Source organism: Rhinopithecus roxellana, chromosome 4, assembly GCF_007565055.1.
Source record: "Rhinopithecus roxellana isolate Shanxi Qingling chromosome 4, ASM756505v1, whole genome shotgun sequence".
Taxonomy (NCBI): Eukaryota; Metazoa; Chordata; class Mammalia; order Primates; family Cercopithecidae; genus Rhinopithecus; species Rhinopithecus roxellana.
Genome location: NC_044552.1, coordinates 57463118 through 57481329, shown reverse-complemented (window position 1 = coordinate 57481329; position 18212 = coordinate 57463118). Strand labels below are relative to the sequence as shown.

At 35.8% G+C, this 18212-nt stretch overlaps 2 protein-coding genes and 1 long non-coding RNA gene across 9 annotated transcripts in view; 2 read left to right on the top strand and 1 right to left on the bottom strand.

The window, feature by feature from the left end:
* The window catches only part of SLC25A27 (solute carrier family 25 member 27), a 42534-nt gene that overhangs the window by 16254 nt on the left and 8068 nt on the right, over window positions 1-18212 (top strand). For 2 of the 7 annotated variants that reach the window (XM_010356497.2, XM_030928809.1), the window contains exons 8-9: window positions 719-821; window positions 7201-8478. In XM_010356497.2, coding sequence (XP_010354799.2) covers window positions 719-821; window positions 7201-7362 — 265 coding nt within the window. In that variant the 3' untranslated portion in view covers window positions 7363-8478. Of the gene's footprint in view, window positions 1-718; window positions 822-6007; window positions 8479-10850; window positions 10964-14631; window positions 14745-18212 lie in introns of those variants that run through there. The other 5 variants (XR_004056829.1, XR_004056830.1, XR_004056828.1 and 2 more) reach the window with 5 other exon arrangements.
* LOC115896903 lies at window positions 27-18179 on the bottom strand. The gene is made up of 2 exons (XR_004056831.1): window positions 17946-18179; window positions 27-166 (listed from the first exon to the last, which is right to left on the bottom strand). It is a non-coding gene; the product is annotated as an uncharacterized LOC115896903 (long non-coding RNA).
* Window positions 14729-15690, top strand: LOC104656797 (60S ribosomal protein L6). Its single transcript, XM_010356496.2, has one exon. It carries the CDS (start codon window positions 14754-14756, stop codon window positions 15618-15620), a length of 867 nt encoding a protein of 288 aa, XP_010354798.1. The 5' UTR covers window positions 14729-14753; the 3' UTR covers window positions 15621-15690.

Genomic DNA, 18212 nt, shown 5'->3' with positions numbered 1-18212 from the left:
AACAATCATATTATTTAGACACAAGGTTTTTATTAGGACTTTATTGTTTTTAAAGAATTGTTGAAAGCATATTCTGCTGAGAATTTACAGGGCACTTTCTTCAGAAGCTTATGACTTGAGTAGATAACATGGAGAATTTGATTCGATATGAAATAGTATGTTCTCTCTGGAAGAAAGAAGATAGAGTGAATTCTAAGTATAAAACCAAGGGGGGCATGAATCAGAAGAGTTAACCTTGAAAATATCTTTAAGATCAAAAGACGTTATCTGTATCTGTAGAACCACAAATATTTTTCTAAACTAGCAGAAAAAATATATATATATTTTTTGAGACGGAGTCTCGCTCTGTCGCCCAGGCTGGAGTGCAGGGGTGCGATCTCCCGCTCACTGCAAGCTCCGTCTCCCAGGTTCAAACCATTTTCCTGCCTCGGCCTCCTGAGTAGCTGGGACTACTGGTGCCCGCCACCATGCCCGGCTAATTTTTTGTATTTTTTTTAGTAGAGACGGGGTTTCACCGTGTGAGCCAGGATGACCTCAATCTCCTGATCTCATGATCTGCCTGCCTTGGCCTCCCAAAGTGCTGGGATTACAGGCGTGAGCCACCGTGCCCAGCCAATATTTAATTTTTGTAAGATTCCTTAGACAATTTAATTTTATGAATATATATATATATTTTACACAGAAAAAAATTAACAAAAGGATCTTGTTTCCTTTGTAGGGGACTTCTGTATAAATCATCAACTGACTGCTTGATTCAGGCAGTTCAAGGTGAAGGATTCATGAGTCTATATAAAGGCTTTTTACCATCTTGGCTGAGAATGGTAAAGTTAGGTTTACTTCCTTTGTTTTTTTTTTTTTTTCTTTGTACTTAAATTACTTTTAATCTATAAGCATTTTCCCTTTTCTCTTCTGGTTTGAAGCATGGCCCTGCCCCCCAAATCAAGATCTTTTCTTTTTTAAATCTTCTTTTATTTCCTTTCACCTCTCCTCAGAGTTATCTTGCCTTCTGTGGTAGAGTAAGATAAAATAAGTTACCTCCATTAATGAATAAGTTGATAGTCTTGTTATAAAGCCAGTAAATAGATTTTCTGTCATGTAAAATTTTTAGTATTCCATTTAGTTATATTTTAATACAATATTTTGGAACACATATACAGATTTTACACTAGAGATCTCTCCTACAAAAAAATTTACTGTTACTTTGATAGCAAATGTTACATTACCCATTAATATTTATTACTACAAAACTCTGCTTCATAAGAAAACATTATGTCATTTTTATTTGGTTTAGATGTTATTTTTCATTGCAGTGAACTAAGATATAGAATTAGATAGACTTGTTTAAGCAATATAGCAAATATAATAAAATGTAGAATTCTAATCTATAATACAGAATTAGATAGACTTGTTTAAGCAATATAGCAAATATAATAAAATATAGAATTCTAATCTATAATGTAGAATTAGACTTGTTTAAGCAATATAGCAAATGTAATAAAAACCAAGTGCTGACTTTTCTGTAAGTTAAAACATTTGAAAGAATGGGTGAGTTATAGGTTTAGAAATTCAAGCAATCAAAAATTAACACAATATATTATAATACAATTATATATAATATTATATGTATCTTTTGAGTGCCTACATCATGCAAAGCCCTGTCCTGAGGTCTCAGCTTTGAATAAGAAACTATAAGTGATAAATGTTATGGGAAGAGTGCATAGTGCTATAGAAATATATAGCAAATAAGTACAGCCTAAACTGGCAATGAGGAAAACCTCCCTGGAGAATGGACTTTTGAATTTAGATTTGCAAAATGAGTAGGACTTAGCCAGGTAAAGAGGGCGGGAAAAAAAACATTCTCTACAGAGGGACAGTTGGAGTGGACAGAGAGCAGGGTGAGTTCAAGGAAACCTAGCGGGCCAAGCCACAGAGAGAGACCTCATGGAGAGAGTCAAAGGGTGAGACCAGAGAGAGGCAGACACCACACTGGGAAGGACATATGAGCCAGAAGAGTAATGGGCACCGGTTTGAAGAAACATGCATTTTTAGAAAATTTGTTCTGCCTGTCATGTGGATTGGGAAAAGACCAGGAGTAATGATATATGAGAGATAATGGTGGCTTGGAAAGAGTATGACAGTGGGAACAGAACATGGACTACAAACATGTTTAGGAGGTAGAAAGGGAATAGAAACATGACTAATTGGATGAGAATGGGAGAATGGTTGGAGAAGATAAGGAAAAGTCAGACTTCATTCCCAGATTCCTGCTCTGAGCAACTGAGGATGATGATGTAATTTCCTAAAACGGGGATCATTTGCAGGGAAGAAGATCTGTAGGTAAAATAAGGTTAGTTTAAGACCTGTGAAATTTTGGTTACCCATAGGACATCCAAGCAGAGATGTCTAGATGACAAACTGAATATACTGTTCTAGGTCTTAGGAGAGAATACAAGGATGGAGTTTAGATTTGAGCATTTTCCACATATAGATGGTAATTGAAATGTTGGTAATAAATGCTATCATCAAGGAATAGTAGGTATTTGTGTATTAATATGAAATTAACAGCCAAAGCCCTTGGCAATACCTGATAAAAGTATACCCAAGTTTGAGATATTATTTTGGTGGTTTTGATTATACCTTGAAATTATGTCAAAACTGTGGCTGTTTCTTACTGGAAAGGTAAAGTTTGATTTGGCCTGCATAAACCAGGCACTGTTATAAGTGCTGGTAACACTGAGGAATAACATAGTCTTTGCACTAGAGGAGCTTAGAATGAGATGTAGAAGTTAAACATGTAAGTAGTTAAAATTACAGAAATAATAAAAATTACTAAATAAATACTACTGAATCACTTGGTATATGGCCAGTATTGTGCTAATCATTTTCATGGCTTAACCCATTGAATTCTCCCAACAATCTGTGCCGTAGGTTACTATCATATCCCTCTTTTATAGAGGAGGAAATAAAAAAACATCAAAAGTCTAAATAGCTTGGCCAGGTGAGTGGTTCAGGGCATCAAACCCAGGCGGCCTGACACCCGATATATTAAGGAGGTTGTATTCTTGCTCTACTGTATGAACAGTACTCTGTGGGAACGCAGAGAGTGGTGTAGAAATGGCTATGACCATATCTGGGAAGTCGCAAGAAGCTTCACAGAGCTGATATTTGATCTGGGCTTTGAGGCATCAATAGGCGTTTGTCAAGAGAAATATAAGGGTGCAACATGAGCATAGGGATCATGTCAGGTGTAGGCCTGTTATGTTTGAGGAACTACAGAAAATTCAGTCTGGTTGAAGAATAGGTCCTCATAGGGGAGATGGTAGGAGATAAGGCTAGAGAGGTACTTAAGGACCAAGTTGGGAAGAACCTTGTGGGCCAAGCCTAGTAGTTTAGATGAAATCTATGGAGCACCTGCTTAAGCCCAGAAGCAACGTGCTAAGGTTTGTTTGACAGCAAGACTACTTTGGAAGCCGTATAGTAGATTCATTGAAAGCTAGGATATAAGAAAGGAAGTTTTAGCAATGATCTAACCAGTTAGATGACTGTAGAAATGGAGAGAAGATAAATTTTAGGGACATTTATGGTTAACTCCATAGGACTTAGTAACTGATTATATGCAGAAGGTGAGGGACAGAAAAAAGCAAAGGGGATTTCCTGTGTTTCTAATGTAGGAAGCTAGGAGGATGAGTGAGACCATTGCAGAAACACAAAATCAGGGTCAGAAGGGATGAGGGGCAGGTAGAATATTTAAGTACAAAGGATGGGACCACTTTGTTTAATCCTTTGTCTTTATACATATGATTCAGGAAGTATAAATAACAAAAAAGAGTACTTAATACATGCAAAGCTCTAAATACATTACTTTTTTAAACTGTGTAAGAACCTAGCAAAACAAGCAGTATTATCCTCATTTTTCAGATAAGGAAATCATGGCTCAAAGCATAAGAAGCTTGCCCAAGTTCACGTAGCTACTATGTGGCAGAGCTGGGAATTGACCTCAGATCTGTTCCACTCAAAACGCTATGCTCCTTACTAACATAATATACTGATTTGCTCAACATCCTGCAGCTAGCTACAGAAGTTTTAAAATTGAAGAGACATTTCTCGCAGTGGAGGGGTATTTAAAGAAAGGCTGGCTAACAACCAAAGATCACCAGAAAGTCACTGCCTGGTTGATTTGCCACAGTGCATGACCCGGAGCACAGAAACCTAATTCATGAGCATTTCCAAGTAAACTGGCCTTGAAAATATAGATTTGACTCGGCTGATCTCATTGACACTGATGATCAGGCCACAATAGTTGGCTCATTCACATCGTACAACACATTTGGCAAGTGATCTAGATGTTCAAGTCCTCTGGTCAATGTGGTTTTTCCTAAATTCAAGCTATATGGGTACTCAAGTAATAATTAGAAGGTTTCTTTCTTAACACAGAATCAGAACAAGAGGAGCTTATTTGTAAACTTAATCAACACAAGAGAGCTCTTACGTGTTCAGCTCCACAGTAGCAGGCATGAAAAGGGACTCTGCTTCTGGTTTTTCTCCAGCCTTATGGCAAAAGATAGACCAAAAGAAACGATATAGGTTCATATACACTTGCATTATTTGCAGTGCTCATAGCTAGATCAGTGAGAAAATCAGCAAGCAAACATAGTGCCCACATGTGCTACTCCTGTACAGAGGCTTGGTAAATCCCATTTATATACCACCCACATTCTTTGGCTATATGATCTCCTACTCTTTAAAAACTCTATTCAAAATCCAGCTAAACTCTGTCCTGATCCCTTCTACTGGATAGAGGTACTGCGACCTTGCTTTGCTCAGTCCCTGGTTAGTACCTATTTCATTTGCCTATGGATTTTGTTGCTATAATGTCATTAACATGAAGAAGAAGATTGATTACCACAGCAATTAAGAATGATTGCATAGGGGTTCTTAACTAAGACCTCTACCTTCTTCATCCAACTCCAGTTATATTGGTTTACTTCATTTTTGTTGTCACAAGAATATGGTATTATCATAGCTTTATATTCCTTATTTCATGTATGTCATCATACCTTTAAATAACCAAGATATATTCTCCTAAATCCACTACTTAGTGAATTCTCAGTTTACTAATATAACATGCTCAGTATTTCCAAACGAATATGAGATAAACATTGCTTTACAAACAAAACTAAATACATTTTATTTTCGAATTGCTTAAGCTTATTCATCTACTCTAGAATGATAGAGCTACTCTCTGTTCAATTTTGATTAGAACTGAATTAGACAGGAATTATTAGATCCAAGGCACTCTCTGTTCCAGTGTTTACCCTGTGATTTCCCTCTCTATCTTTACTGTTTACATCCTCAGCATTTATGTCTTCTTCTAACCCTATTCTTTTATAATTCCTTTAGATGTAGCTATACCTTCATTCAAGTTAAAGACAAGGCTTTCTGAGCTGGAAGGGCTTTTCTATATTTAATGTGAATTTTTATGTAAATGTTGTGAGACATCAGGTGTTGGTTTTGTGACCTAAATCTCCAAGGATAATCTTTCGCCTGCCTCACTTTCAAGTTCTAAAGTGACTTGTTTTTATGCTCCATATACAAACTAGATATAGAAAAGCCTGCCTAGAATTCAGGCATCTTGAGTCCCAGCCCTTTAGCTAGTAATGGTTCAATAAAAAGAACTCTGAGAATGGAAAACAGAAGCCTGTGGTCTAGCTCTATAACATGCCAATAGGCATTTGACTGCTAAGCCTCAGTGGTCTCATTTGAAAAACAGGGATATTAATATCTTTCCTTTCTATTGTAAGATGTTGTTTAGAGAAATCTGTGATAAATAAGACATAAAAATGCTTTGTAAATTATAAAGTCCTTTACAAAGGTGAAATACCAAAATATTTGTTTTCAGCCTAAGTGGATGGAAAATGACTTTGTCATTCAAATATATGTATGCACATATGTAGAATATTTACAATTGCTTTGAAATATGCACTAACTTCTTTGGTTAATCTTTCAGACCCCTTGGTCAATGGTGTTCTGGCTTACTTATGAAAAAATCAGAGAGATGAGTGGAGTCAGTCCATTTTAAACCCCTAAAGATGCAGCCCTTAAAGATACAGTGTTCAGTATTATTGAAATATGGGCATCTGCAACACATACCCCCTATTATTTCTACCTCTTTAGGAAGACACCTATTCCACAGAGACTGATTTATAGGGGGCAGCACTTTATTTTTTTTTCTGGAAACCCAAGTTCTCTTTGACTCCTCTTTTTGTCCAAAAGTGATCTGGTCGGATCTCACAAGGCCATCCAATGAGACCCCGCACAGCATTTTCTAAAGAAGAATCGAAGCCTGACCACTTTCACCTTGGGCAAGAAGGTTTGGCCTTTGAGTTGCTATTCTATGAAGAGCCTGCTTAGAGGAGGAGTACCAGGAGGGAGCCAGCATCTCAGATCTGAAGTAGATGATAGGAATGTGGAAGAACACATACGTAGTGCTTAAGAAATACATTTAACCTGTTATGTCAGTATTTATAATTGAAGTTTGATAATTCACTTTTCTGTCATTGTTAAAGTGTACATATTGTAAATTAAAGGGAGGTGAATGGAAATTAATAAACATTTTGAGTTTCCCTAGTATTGAAGGAAGTTGTACTTCTTGTCAGAAAGATTAAAAAAATCAAGTTGAGATGATGTTTGAATGTCAAGAAAAGAGGCTGCTGTCAGTACCCTCTCATTAGATGTGTTAATTGGTTAGCACTCCACTGCACATGCTAATGACTTCCTCTGACAGCCACACACGGAATCTTGATGAAAAAAGAGCAGAGCATTTGCCTTGTTACATAGTCTGTTACAAGCCAGATATATTGCTAGCTCTCAAGAATTGTAATATATTAAGAACTACAACTTATTTGATTAAAACTCAGCTGTATAGATCCTTTTATAAAGCACCTTTTGTTAAACATCAGCCTTTCATTGGTATTTTAAAAGCAAGGCAGATAGTCATGCGTCCTTTCTTATCTCCCTTACCTGACACTAGGGGCTCTAGAGAGGCAGAGAGAGCACTCACAAATCACACTAAAACTGCCAGTGGCCTGACTCTTACTCAGTTTAGCAAAGCTTCTTGCCTAAAAAGTGATAAGTAAAAATCTGTTTATTGTATACAGTTATGTCTCCAATCTTTGAATCAAATCCATGTTCTTATTTTAGAAAGGTAAAAGAGTTCTTCAAATTCAGCTACATACCACCAGCTCTCCCAGCCTCAGACGGTGGGCATTTCTGGATGGATGGCTGCGGTTATGGATAAAGGCTGTAACTGTTAAAATAGAAAAACATGAAGCTCAGGCCCAAGAAAGCCTTGGAGCCAGCTAAACAGAATTGGTTCTGATGGACATGGATGATGTTGAACAGAAAAGTTTACAAGTGCTTTGTGGTTGCACTAATGTATACTCACTGCCATTTTAAGAGGGGGAAGTACACTTTAAAATATATTTGAATGTCATGTACTGATATGCAGTAGCTTATTGTTTTTCTAGTTGCAGAGAATGTGAAGTTTAATCTCTTAAAATATTTAGATGGTCTACTTTTTCATTGAATTTGTCAATATGTAATTGCATTGTAAAATATTATATATATATATATATATATATATATATATATATATATATGCTTAACTTCCCAAATGTTCTGCATTGAACTACTTTGGGAAAATTTTGTTTTTTTATGTTTTGTAATTTTTAAAATTAAGTAAAGACTGGATCAAAATAATTACATCCAAACTGGACCATGAACAATTGATTTAGCTTTATTCTTTGGGGGGTTGGGGAGTTGGGATGAAAACACTGCTTATGCACTGACATCATGCCTTGGGATCTGGATCAACATGAATTTCAGGAATTTTTAACCTGAAATGACTCCTTGAGATTATCTGATTAACCTTCCCATTTCACATGTTAGTAAACTGAAATTCAGAGAAGTAGAGTTGTTTATGCTCATGAGTGACTTAGTAGCAGAGCCAGGATAAAAACACAGTTCCCCTAATTAATATGATTATTATGACTGAGAGTTATTGTTCACTAATTAGGTACCAAGGAAGGCTCTTATATCATGGTCACAACCCAGTAAAGTCTTCTAAAAACAGATTTTTCCTTATGGCATTTTTATGTCTCATACATTTTAAATGAATCTGAATTACCTCTAGCATACATTTTAGAATGGAGTCACCATGCTTTAGCTTGAACAGTAAGACCTTCTATAATCTAACCAAATCCAGTATACCCAACACTCATCCAATCACATTCATAATTTTCTGATGAAATCATATCTACTGATTATCTTGGAACATTGCTTATTTTTGCCAACTTGGAATCATCAACTCGTTTTCCAAAATAATTCTCAGTAAATAAAAAGGATTAAAAATTTCAGTAATTTTTGTGTCCATACTCACAGGCTTAAGAATTCCAAACTCACTTACTTATTATAATACCACTGTATGTGGTATTTCTCTACATTTTTTCTCCTCTCAAATGATTTTTTTCTTACTGAAAATGCATATACTTATTTTTAATTATGTACAGTTTTTATATGTATAAATGAATTAGTATATATAATTATAGACATACAATATATAAGATATAAATCATATATGAATTAATTTATATATATAATTAAAGGGGTAACATTTATTAAGTTTGCTTTCAATATGGAATAACATGTCTTTTTCAAGTGCTCCAAATCCTATTTGATTGTAAGCCACTAGTGGATAGGTGTACATCTTCCATTTTTATATAAATCTCTGCTCTCTTTAGTAGCATTTCTTTGCTATTAAGAAAAAAATGATTACAGCTACATATAACATGAATCAATTAATTTTATCTTTATTGTTTTAAGAATCTGTGACTATCATATGAGTCTGCAATTTCTCTTTTACTTAGCTAATAAATTCAGGACAATGTAAATATAAAAGAATTTGTTACTCAGTCATCTTCAAATTTTCAAGCACATTTATTTACAGTTGTTATAATTACATATATTTTTTCTATTAATGAAAACAAATTCCATCAGGACTTTCCTAGAAAAAAATGGTTAATTTTAATACTTGATGGTTAAAACAAGTTCTTTGGAAAGGAAAATAAGTAATTCTTTGCTTTCCAATTAAACTGAGACTCTTTAGAGATGACTACCAAGCAAATATATATTATTATTGAATGCCAGATAATGTAGAAGAAAGACTGAACCCAGAGTCTAAAGATCTTTATCCTACTTTGGGTTCTACTTCTGACAGAAGAGTATAACTAGGATCAAGTCCCTTCACTTCTGAATTCCCATTTCCTTAAAAGCTGAAGTGAGACGGGCGCAGTGGCTCACGCCTGTAATCCCAGCACTTTGGGAGGCCAAGGTGGGCAGATGCCTGAGCTCAGGAGTTGAAGACCAGCCTGGGCAACAGAGTGAAACCCTTGTCTCTACTAAAATACAAAAAATTAGCTGGGCGTGCAAGCATGCGCCTGTAGTCCCAGCTACGCGGGAGGCTGAGACAGGAGAATTGTTTGAACCCGGGAGGCAGAGATTGCAGTGAACTGAGATTACACCACTGCACTCCAGCCTGGGCAACAGAGGGAGACTGTCTGCGAAAGAAAAAAAAAAAAAAATGCTGAAGTGATTGAACTCTAGAATCTTAACCTGTATATACTTAAAGGGAGCCATTATATTGATGTCATGTTTAAAAAAATAGAATTTTTAAAATTTCATTAGGATTCTTTTTGCCTGGGTTTATTTTCTCCTATTTCAAGATAGGGGAAAAAAATTATTCAGACCTAAAAGTATAATACAGAGTTCTTAACGTGTCTGGACTGTCTCATCCTGAAATCCATTCTTCACAGGGAAGCACCGTCATCTTCCACTGGGCAACTTTGGGCATATTCTCACCTTCAATTTCTCCTATATACACACATAGTAAAAATTAAAACCTTTAATGCTATATCCAAGACCTTCTCATTCTGACCACAGGCCATTTTTCTCACTTTTACCTTTCACTGCTACCTGTACCCTACCTGCTTGGAAATGCATTGCTCTAATTATTTCCCTGGAGATGCTCTATACTTGCTGCTTTTCTATGTAGTTTATTCTGTTCCCTCCATCTACCTTTCTTCCCACCACCACCACCTAGTCATCTTTATTTGTATTGATTAAATTCTACCTCAGTTATCTAAAACGATCACCTGCTATTTCCTCTCTGAAGCCTCAGTATCTTCAGTACCCCTTTCTCCCATTGCTTCCCCTACTACATAGATGTACATATCAGCATCCCCTACACAAGATGCATCGCTTGAAAGCAAGGACCATGTAACACATCTTTGTATCCCTTATAAACTTCAAATAGGAGCCACTCTGAAGGTATCTGTTGAATTGAGAGGGTTTTTTGGGGAGTGGGGAGAAAGACATTTATACGCATGATTAAATCATTTTGTTCTCTTCTTCAGAATAATTATGTTGAGTCAATAACATTTCTGATTTTATAAAATTTTTTACCATATTAAATGCTTAATTGTTTTTACATGATCATTTGTGTTTAAAACATGTCATAATTTTTAAGGATCATCTTCAGTTTAACAGCTATTCCATAAAATCTAGAATTTGATAGTTTCAAATAATATATAATTGACTAACAGTTAATAAATATGTGATATGCTTACATTATTCTTCATTTTAAAGCATGTATGGAAATGTATGGAAACAAAGCATTATTTGGCCTTCATTGATGCCATACACATGCACATTTTACCCACACTCAAGTGTTTTATTATTTCTGAATTTTGAGGAATACATTATTTTTTTCTCTCCCCATACTTTACCCCCAACAGGCTGCTATGATTGTCAACAGCAGCAGGAGCCACTTCAAAGTTTGATAAAAGCAGATGAAGATGCTTAAAGATGTCTGTTTGCTGAAAATATCTGGTAACAAACAGGAATATATGTAAGTAAATAAACTATGTTATTCTGATTTTAAAAGTAAATGTTTTAAAGTGCCTAATTGCTTGTTATCACGGGTTTTGTTTTATCCTGGTATAGTTCTGAGTTAAGAAGGTAATAACAAGGAAGAAAATACATGCTACAGCATGGATGAACCTTAAAAACATTATGCTGAGTGAAACAAGCCAGGCAAAAGTGAACACATACATGATTTTACTTGAGGTACTAGAATAATGAAATTCATAAAGACAATACAGAATAGTGGGGAGGGAATGAAGAGTTGTTTAATGGGTACAGTTTCAGTTTGGGAGATGAAAAAATTGAAATGGATGGTGGTAATGGTTGTTCAACAATGTGAATACATTTAATGCCACTGAGCTCTACACTTAAAAATGGTTTGAATGGTAAGTTTTGTTTTACGTATATTGTACCACAATAAACAGAAAATTTAAAAATCCATGTGCACAGATGTGAAAAAAATTAGCAAATTAAATCCAGCATCATATAAAGTATAAATACATCATAACTAAGTGAGATTTATCCTGGTAATACAAAATTGGTTCAACATCCTAAAAAATCAATATAATTCACCCAATTAACAGAACAAACAAAACATGTATCAATAGAATGTGAAAAAGTATTTGATAAAATTCAAAAGTATTTGATGATAAAAATTCTCAACAAAATAGCAAAAAAAAGAAACTTCCTCATCCTGTTAAAAAGGATCTAAGTAAAACCTGTAGCTAACATTGTATTGGTGAAAGACTTTCTCCTTAAATCAGGAACAAGGCAATATCAATTCTCACCATTTTATTCTAATCCGTACTGACGTTCTTAGTCATTGCAGTAAAGCAAGAAAAGGAAATAAAAAACACATATATTAGAAAAGAAGACATAGAACTGCCTTTATTCACAGATGATATAATTATGTATATAAAAAAACCTCAAGGATACCAAAAGCTACAAGAATTAATAATGAAGTCCTAGCAAATTCACAAGATATAAGGCCAATATACAAAAATATATTTTGATATACTGTCAATGAAAACTGGGGACTAAAATATTTAAAAATTAATATTATTTATAATAGCATAAAAACATTAAAAACTTAGATATAAATCTAACAAAAGTGTACAAGATTTGTTCACTGAAGAATATAAAACATTACTGAGAGAAATTAAAGATTTTAGTAGAGCAATGAACTGTGTCCATGGATTAAAAGACTCAGTATTGCTCCAAAGTTAATTCTTGTCAAATTGATCTCTACCTACAATGAAATTCTAATAAAACCCCAGCAGGTTTCGATTTTTTTTTTTTTTTTTGCAGAAGTTGACAAATATATTCTAAAATACATATAGAAAATCAAAAACAATTTTGAGGAAAAAGAACAAAGTTAGAGGATTAATATTACTTAATTTTAAAATTAGCTTTCAAGCAGTTTAGAAAATAATCAAAACAAAGGGGTATTGGCACAAAGATATACAGATTGATGCAACAGAATAAAGAGTCAAAGAATAAACTCACATACATATGGTCAATTAACTTTTGGCAAAAGCGCCAAGATAACTTAACTGGATAGTATAGTCTTTGCAACAAATGGCAATATAACAATTGGATATCCATATGTAAAAATAAAATCCTCAACCCTTACCTCACTACAAAAAGTTAACTTAAAATGAATCATAGACCTAAATACAAGAGCTAAAATTATAAAACTTCTAAACAAAACACTGAAAGTTTGTTTTTGAGGGTTCTTGTTTTGTTTTTTCACCTTGGGTTAGTAAAAGATTTAGTGGAACAATAACAACAAAATAAACTACCATTTAGAAAAGAAAAATGTGTGAATAGTTTGGTTTCATCAAAATTATAAACTTTTTTCTTCAAAAGACATATTTAAGGGAATAAAATTGTAAAGATTTGTCAAAATATCATCAAACTGTACAATATGAAAGTGTTTTACTGTACAAAAATTATGCCTAAATAGATCAAATTTTTTAAAAACCTAATTTAAGATTTTCAATCTTTAAGAATCTTAGAAGAGAACATATTTTTAGGTTTTAATTTCATTCATATTACTAATAACTACAACTTACTACGTTTCCTGTGGTGGGTATTTTACCCATATTGGCTCATTTAGTCATCATATTTAAGTATAGTTCCATTTTTATAGATGAAGAACCTAACTCAGAAAATTTTATTATCCATGTCACCCTGAGATGATAAACAGGGACTTTCAAAATCTAAAGTCCTTCCTTTCCCACTATGTTTTGTTGCATCTCAAGTATGTATTTAATGCAAACATGTTAACTGTATTTACATTAATTCATGCAGTCCTTGGAACCAAAGTGTAAGGTGCATGTCGTTATATCCGTTTTCAGATATGGAAACAGAGAGTAAATGATTTGCTTGGGTTACATGGCTCTTACAAATGGAGGCCAATCCTGCTGTAACTCAAAAGACTATGCTCTCTCTACTCTCATTGCCCCCTATAATGATCTGGTCTTGAATTGTCTGTGTGTGTATTCTAATAAAATTGTATTTTGTGGCACTAAAATCTTAATTTTTTAGAATTTTTTAAAACTTTTTTTTGAAATAATTTTAGATTTTCATAAAGTTTCCAAAAAAATTGTATAGGGATGTACCATAACTGTTGTACACAATCAAAACCAGGAGCAAACAGACATTGGTACGATCCAGATTCCAAAGTCACTCATTTACAAGCACACATTTCTCTGTGTGTGTGTGTGTGTGTGTGTGTGTGTGTGTGTGTGTGTGTGGATGTGTGTGATTCCATGCAATTTCATCACCTTTGTGTAGCTTTGATAACTATCACTACACACAAGATACAGAACAGTTCATCAGCCCATGGCTGATGCTATCCCTTTATAGCCACTTTCATCCCTTTTCTTCCCCATCCCTAACTCCTGGAAGCCACTAATCTTTTCTCCATCTCTATAATTTGTTAATCTAAGAATATTATGTAAATAGAACAATGCAGTATGTAACCTTTTACTATTTTTTTCACTCAGTAAAATTCTATGGAGAACCTTCCTATTGTTGCTCACATCAATAATTCATTTTCCTTGTTATTGCTGTGTAGGACCCTTTGGTACTGATGTACCACAGTTTGTTGAACCATTTACCCATCAAAAGGCATTTAGGTTGTTTTCAGTTTAGGGTTATTAGGAATATAGTTGCTATTAACATTCATGTACAGGTTTTTGCATGAACATATTTTCATTTCTTTGGGATAAATGCCTAAATGCAATTTCTTAGTCATATGGCAAGTACATAGTTTTTAAAATGTGGCTGTACCATTTTACACTCTTACCAGCAACATAAGTGATGCAGTTTATTTACATTCTTGCCAGTACTGGTGTTATCACAATTTTTTAGCTTAGTCATTATCATGGAATGTAGTGATATAACATTGTGGGTTTTTTTTTCTGTCTAATAACTAATGACATTGAATATCTTTTCATATTCTTCTTTGTCATCTGTACATCCTCCTCTGCGAAATGCTACTTCATATCTTTTACCAAATTTATTTTTTTTTTTACTATTGAGTTTTGAGAGTCGTTTATTTATTATAGATACAAGTCCTATATCAGACATATGGTTTGCAAATATTTTCTCCCTGTCTATAGCTTGTCTTTTTCATTCTCCTAACAGGGCATTTCTTACTTGAATTGTTTTCTAAAAATATCCAGTGAATGTTAATTTTTCTAAGCAACTTTAAACAAGGCCGACTAGTAGTATAGAAACTATAGACTGGCTCTTTCCCATCTTGCAAGATGGCGGGTGAAAAAGTTGAGAAGCCGGATACTAAGGAGAAGAAACCCGAAGCCAAGAAGGCTGATGCTGGTGGCAAGGTGAAAAAGGGTAACCTCAAGGCTAAGAAGCCCAAGAAGGGAAAGCCCCATTGCAGCCGCAACCCTGTCCTTGTCAGAGGAATTGGCAGGTATTCCCGATCTGCCATGTATTCCAGAAAGGCCATGTACAAGAGGAAGTACTCAGCCGCTAAATCCAAGGTTGAAAAGAAAAAGAAGGAGAAGGTTCTTGCAACTCTTACAAAACCAGTTGGTGGTGACAAGAACGGCGGTACCCGGGTGGTTAAACTTCGCAAAATGCCTAGATATTATCCTACTGAAGATGTGCCTCGAAAGCTGTTGAGCCACGGCAAAAAACCCTTCAGTCAGCACGTGAGAAAACTGCGAGCCAGCATTACCCCCGGGACCATTCTGATCATCCTCACTGGACGCCACAGGGGCAAGAGGGTGGTTTTCTTGAAGCAGCTGGCTAGTGGCTTGTTACTTGTGACTGGACCTCTGGTCCTCAATCGAGTTCCTCTACGACGAACACACCAGAAATTTGTCATTGCCACCTCAACCAAAATCGATATCAGCAATGTCAAAATCCCAAAACATCTTACTGATGCTTACTTCAAGAAGAAGAAGTTGCGGAAGCCCAGACACCAGGAAGGTGAGATCTTCGACACAGAGAAAGAGAAATACGAGATTACAGAGCAGCGCAAGATTGATCAGAAAGCTGTGGACTCACAAATTCTACCAAAAATCAAAGCTGTTCCTCAGCTCCAGGGCTACCTGCGGTCTGTTTTTGCCCTGACGAATGGAATTTATCCTCACAAATTGGTGTTCTAAATGTCTTAAGAACCTCATTAAATAGCTAACTACAAAAAAAAAAAAAAAAAAAAAAAAAAAAAAAAAAAAAGAAACTATAGACTGTAAAGTATACTGCATTTCTACTTAGAGTTCTCTATATACAGAGGTCTAAGATAGCACAAAATAAATATGATTTATTTAGCCCAATTTTCCTGCATCTTTTCCATAAAAAATATTGAAGTGGCTCACAATATTAGTATTCAAACACATGTCATACATATTTCATCCCTGGCCTTATCCTTTCCCCTTTTATCCTTTACGTATTTGTATTAGGATAAGACTATCCCCTCTCCCAAACTTCACATACCGGGGCCTGTCAAGGGGTAGAAGGATAGGGGAGGGATAGCATTAGGAGAAATACCTAACGTAGATTAAGGGGTCATGGGTGCAGCAAACCACCATGGCATGTGTATACCTATATAACAAACCTGCATGTTCAGCACATATGCCCCAGAACTTAAAGTATAATAATAACTAAAAAAGAATATCCCCTCTCCCTTCCTTTCCAAAACCAAGGGCCTCTCAAGACTAATGGGAGGAAAGTTTATTATAAAACTCAAGATATTTTGCTTAATATAGTATGGGAGATATATGAGGGGAGCTTAATCTTCACAGTGCACTGACCTGATTTTCAAAATTAACCCAAGTCCTTGTCCAACAGCAGAGCAAGACAGAACAAACTAACATTAACTGCTCCAGATACAGAAAAAGTGGGACATTGGAAACATCTGGGTGGATGGGGGTAAGGGATTCGGATCAACCCATAACGGTCACGTGATACACCCAGACATCCTAGGATTAAGGCCATGAGCCATGAAAGGAGGTTGGAGGACAAATGAAATAGAAAAAGTAAGTCATAGTATCTACAACCCTGTGGTCTACAAAGGAGTTTGGTTATACAACATGAACCTGAAATAGACGATGGATTAAAGTCTCCATTATTCCATGTAATGATAAAACAATTTCAAGTGTTCATAAGACCATTTTATAATGAACTCCTTCTTTCCACTGTAAAGGGCATAGTGTTAGATTGCTTACCCTTTTGTTAAAATTTACTGGATGCTAACAGTCCAGCACTGGCTAGGCATCGAGAACATAAAAATGAGAAATGTTCCTGCTTCTAAGATGTTCCTACTGTGGTAGATAGAGAGCTACAAAATATGATAATATAGAAGTGTGTTAAAAAAAAAAAAGGAATAACTAGTTCTGCCAGGGTGAATAGTAGGGTCATGAGGAAAAAACGTTTGAGCTAGGTTTTGCTAGATGTTTTTAAATAAAATGTTTTTCTTCCATAATGAATAGGAAACAATTAGAAAAAAAATGGGAAAACTGAGTTTTCAAGGATGAGTTCTTCAGGAAAAAGCCAAAGCTTTTAGAGAAATTGGATTCATTCATTCATTCATTCATTCATTCATATTCATTTAGCAAATATTAATTGCCTTCACTCCAAGCTAGATTCCAAGAATCCAACAAACGGTACTTGCCAAATGGAACCTGTTGGCTGGCGGAATGATAAGAGATCTGACAGTTGCCACACAATGTTAAAAGTGCCATGAAAAAGTAAGCATAGGGTGATGTGGAAGCACATGGTGCCTCTAATCTGGACAGATTGAAGACACTGAGATTTACAGTTAGGCAAGGGTCATTTTAAGCACTGCCTTATTGTATTTGTATTTAATGACATTTCGAAACATGGAGTAGAAGGAAAAGTACAGGCAAACTATAAGAAGCTTCCAGGGATGTGTCTAACTTTGCAAATGAACAAAAATCTAATGTAGACATATCCTGGAAACTTCCCATAATTTACCTGCACTTTTCCATTCCAAATGGAGGTTTGGACATTTAACAAACAGAGGCCTCAAAGGGTTATCCTGTTAAGATTTTAGTAGATACAGCAGGGGCTTGAAGGAATGTTGATTCCATATCTCTTGGCCTCCTTTTATGAATCCAGTTCTGTGCTAGCTCTGTTAGTAAATGAAAATGCCTTCAAAATTGGGATGCCAGAGTTAGCCTGCAAAGCAGCAAAGGAACCCTTATCAGCTAAGTGTGGGAAGGGAATATACCCGTTGCTATATACTTTCATACGTTATTTCAACCTCATATCAACTCTACCAATTCAGATGATGAAACAGGGTTAAAGAACAGAGGCTGAGCACCTGGCTGTCCACAGACACACTGAGCCAGCAGGAGCCGCAGCAGCGCCCGGGGCCCTCCGGGAGTTCCGGCCTTAACGCCTAGAAACGTGCCACTGGCTCCTGTGTTTCTCGTTCCCGTTTCTTGTCGGCTAGTACCACTGGCTAGTACCGTGGCTGGCCCCCAGCGCTCAATCCCTGGTAGTTGGGCGGACGAAAAGGAAATCCCTCTCTGGTCCGTCCTCACCGCAGGCCAGAGCCAGGCCCTCATACGGAGGCCTCCAGAGTCAAAGGTGCTCTGAGGAGATGCAAGTTGTGTCCAAAACCTCCCACTTCGGGGTCTCCTGAACGTCCCCAAAAGTTCCTTAGGCCCTTAGGCGTTAGGCCAACCCCAGGCCTCGACTGGCTCCGCCCACTTCCCGCGGCCGGAAGTGGCGGC

Excerpts from the sequence above, each read along its gene's own strand:
- LOC104656797 (XM_010356496.2), top strand. The coding sequence starts at position 14,754 with ATGGCGGGTGAAAAAGTTGAGAAGCCGGATACTAAGGAGAAGAAACCC.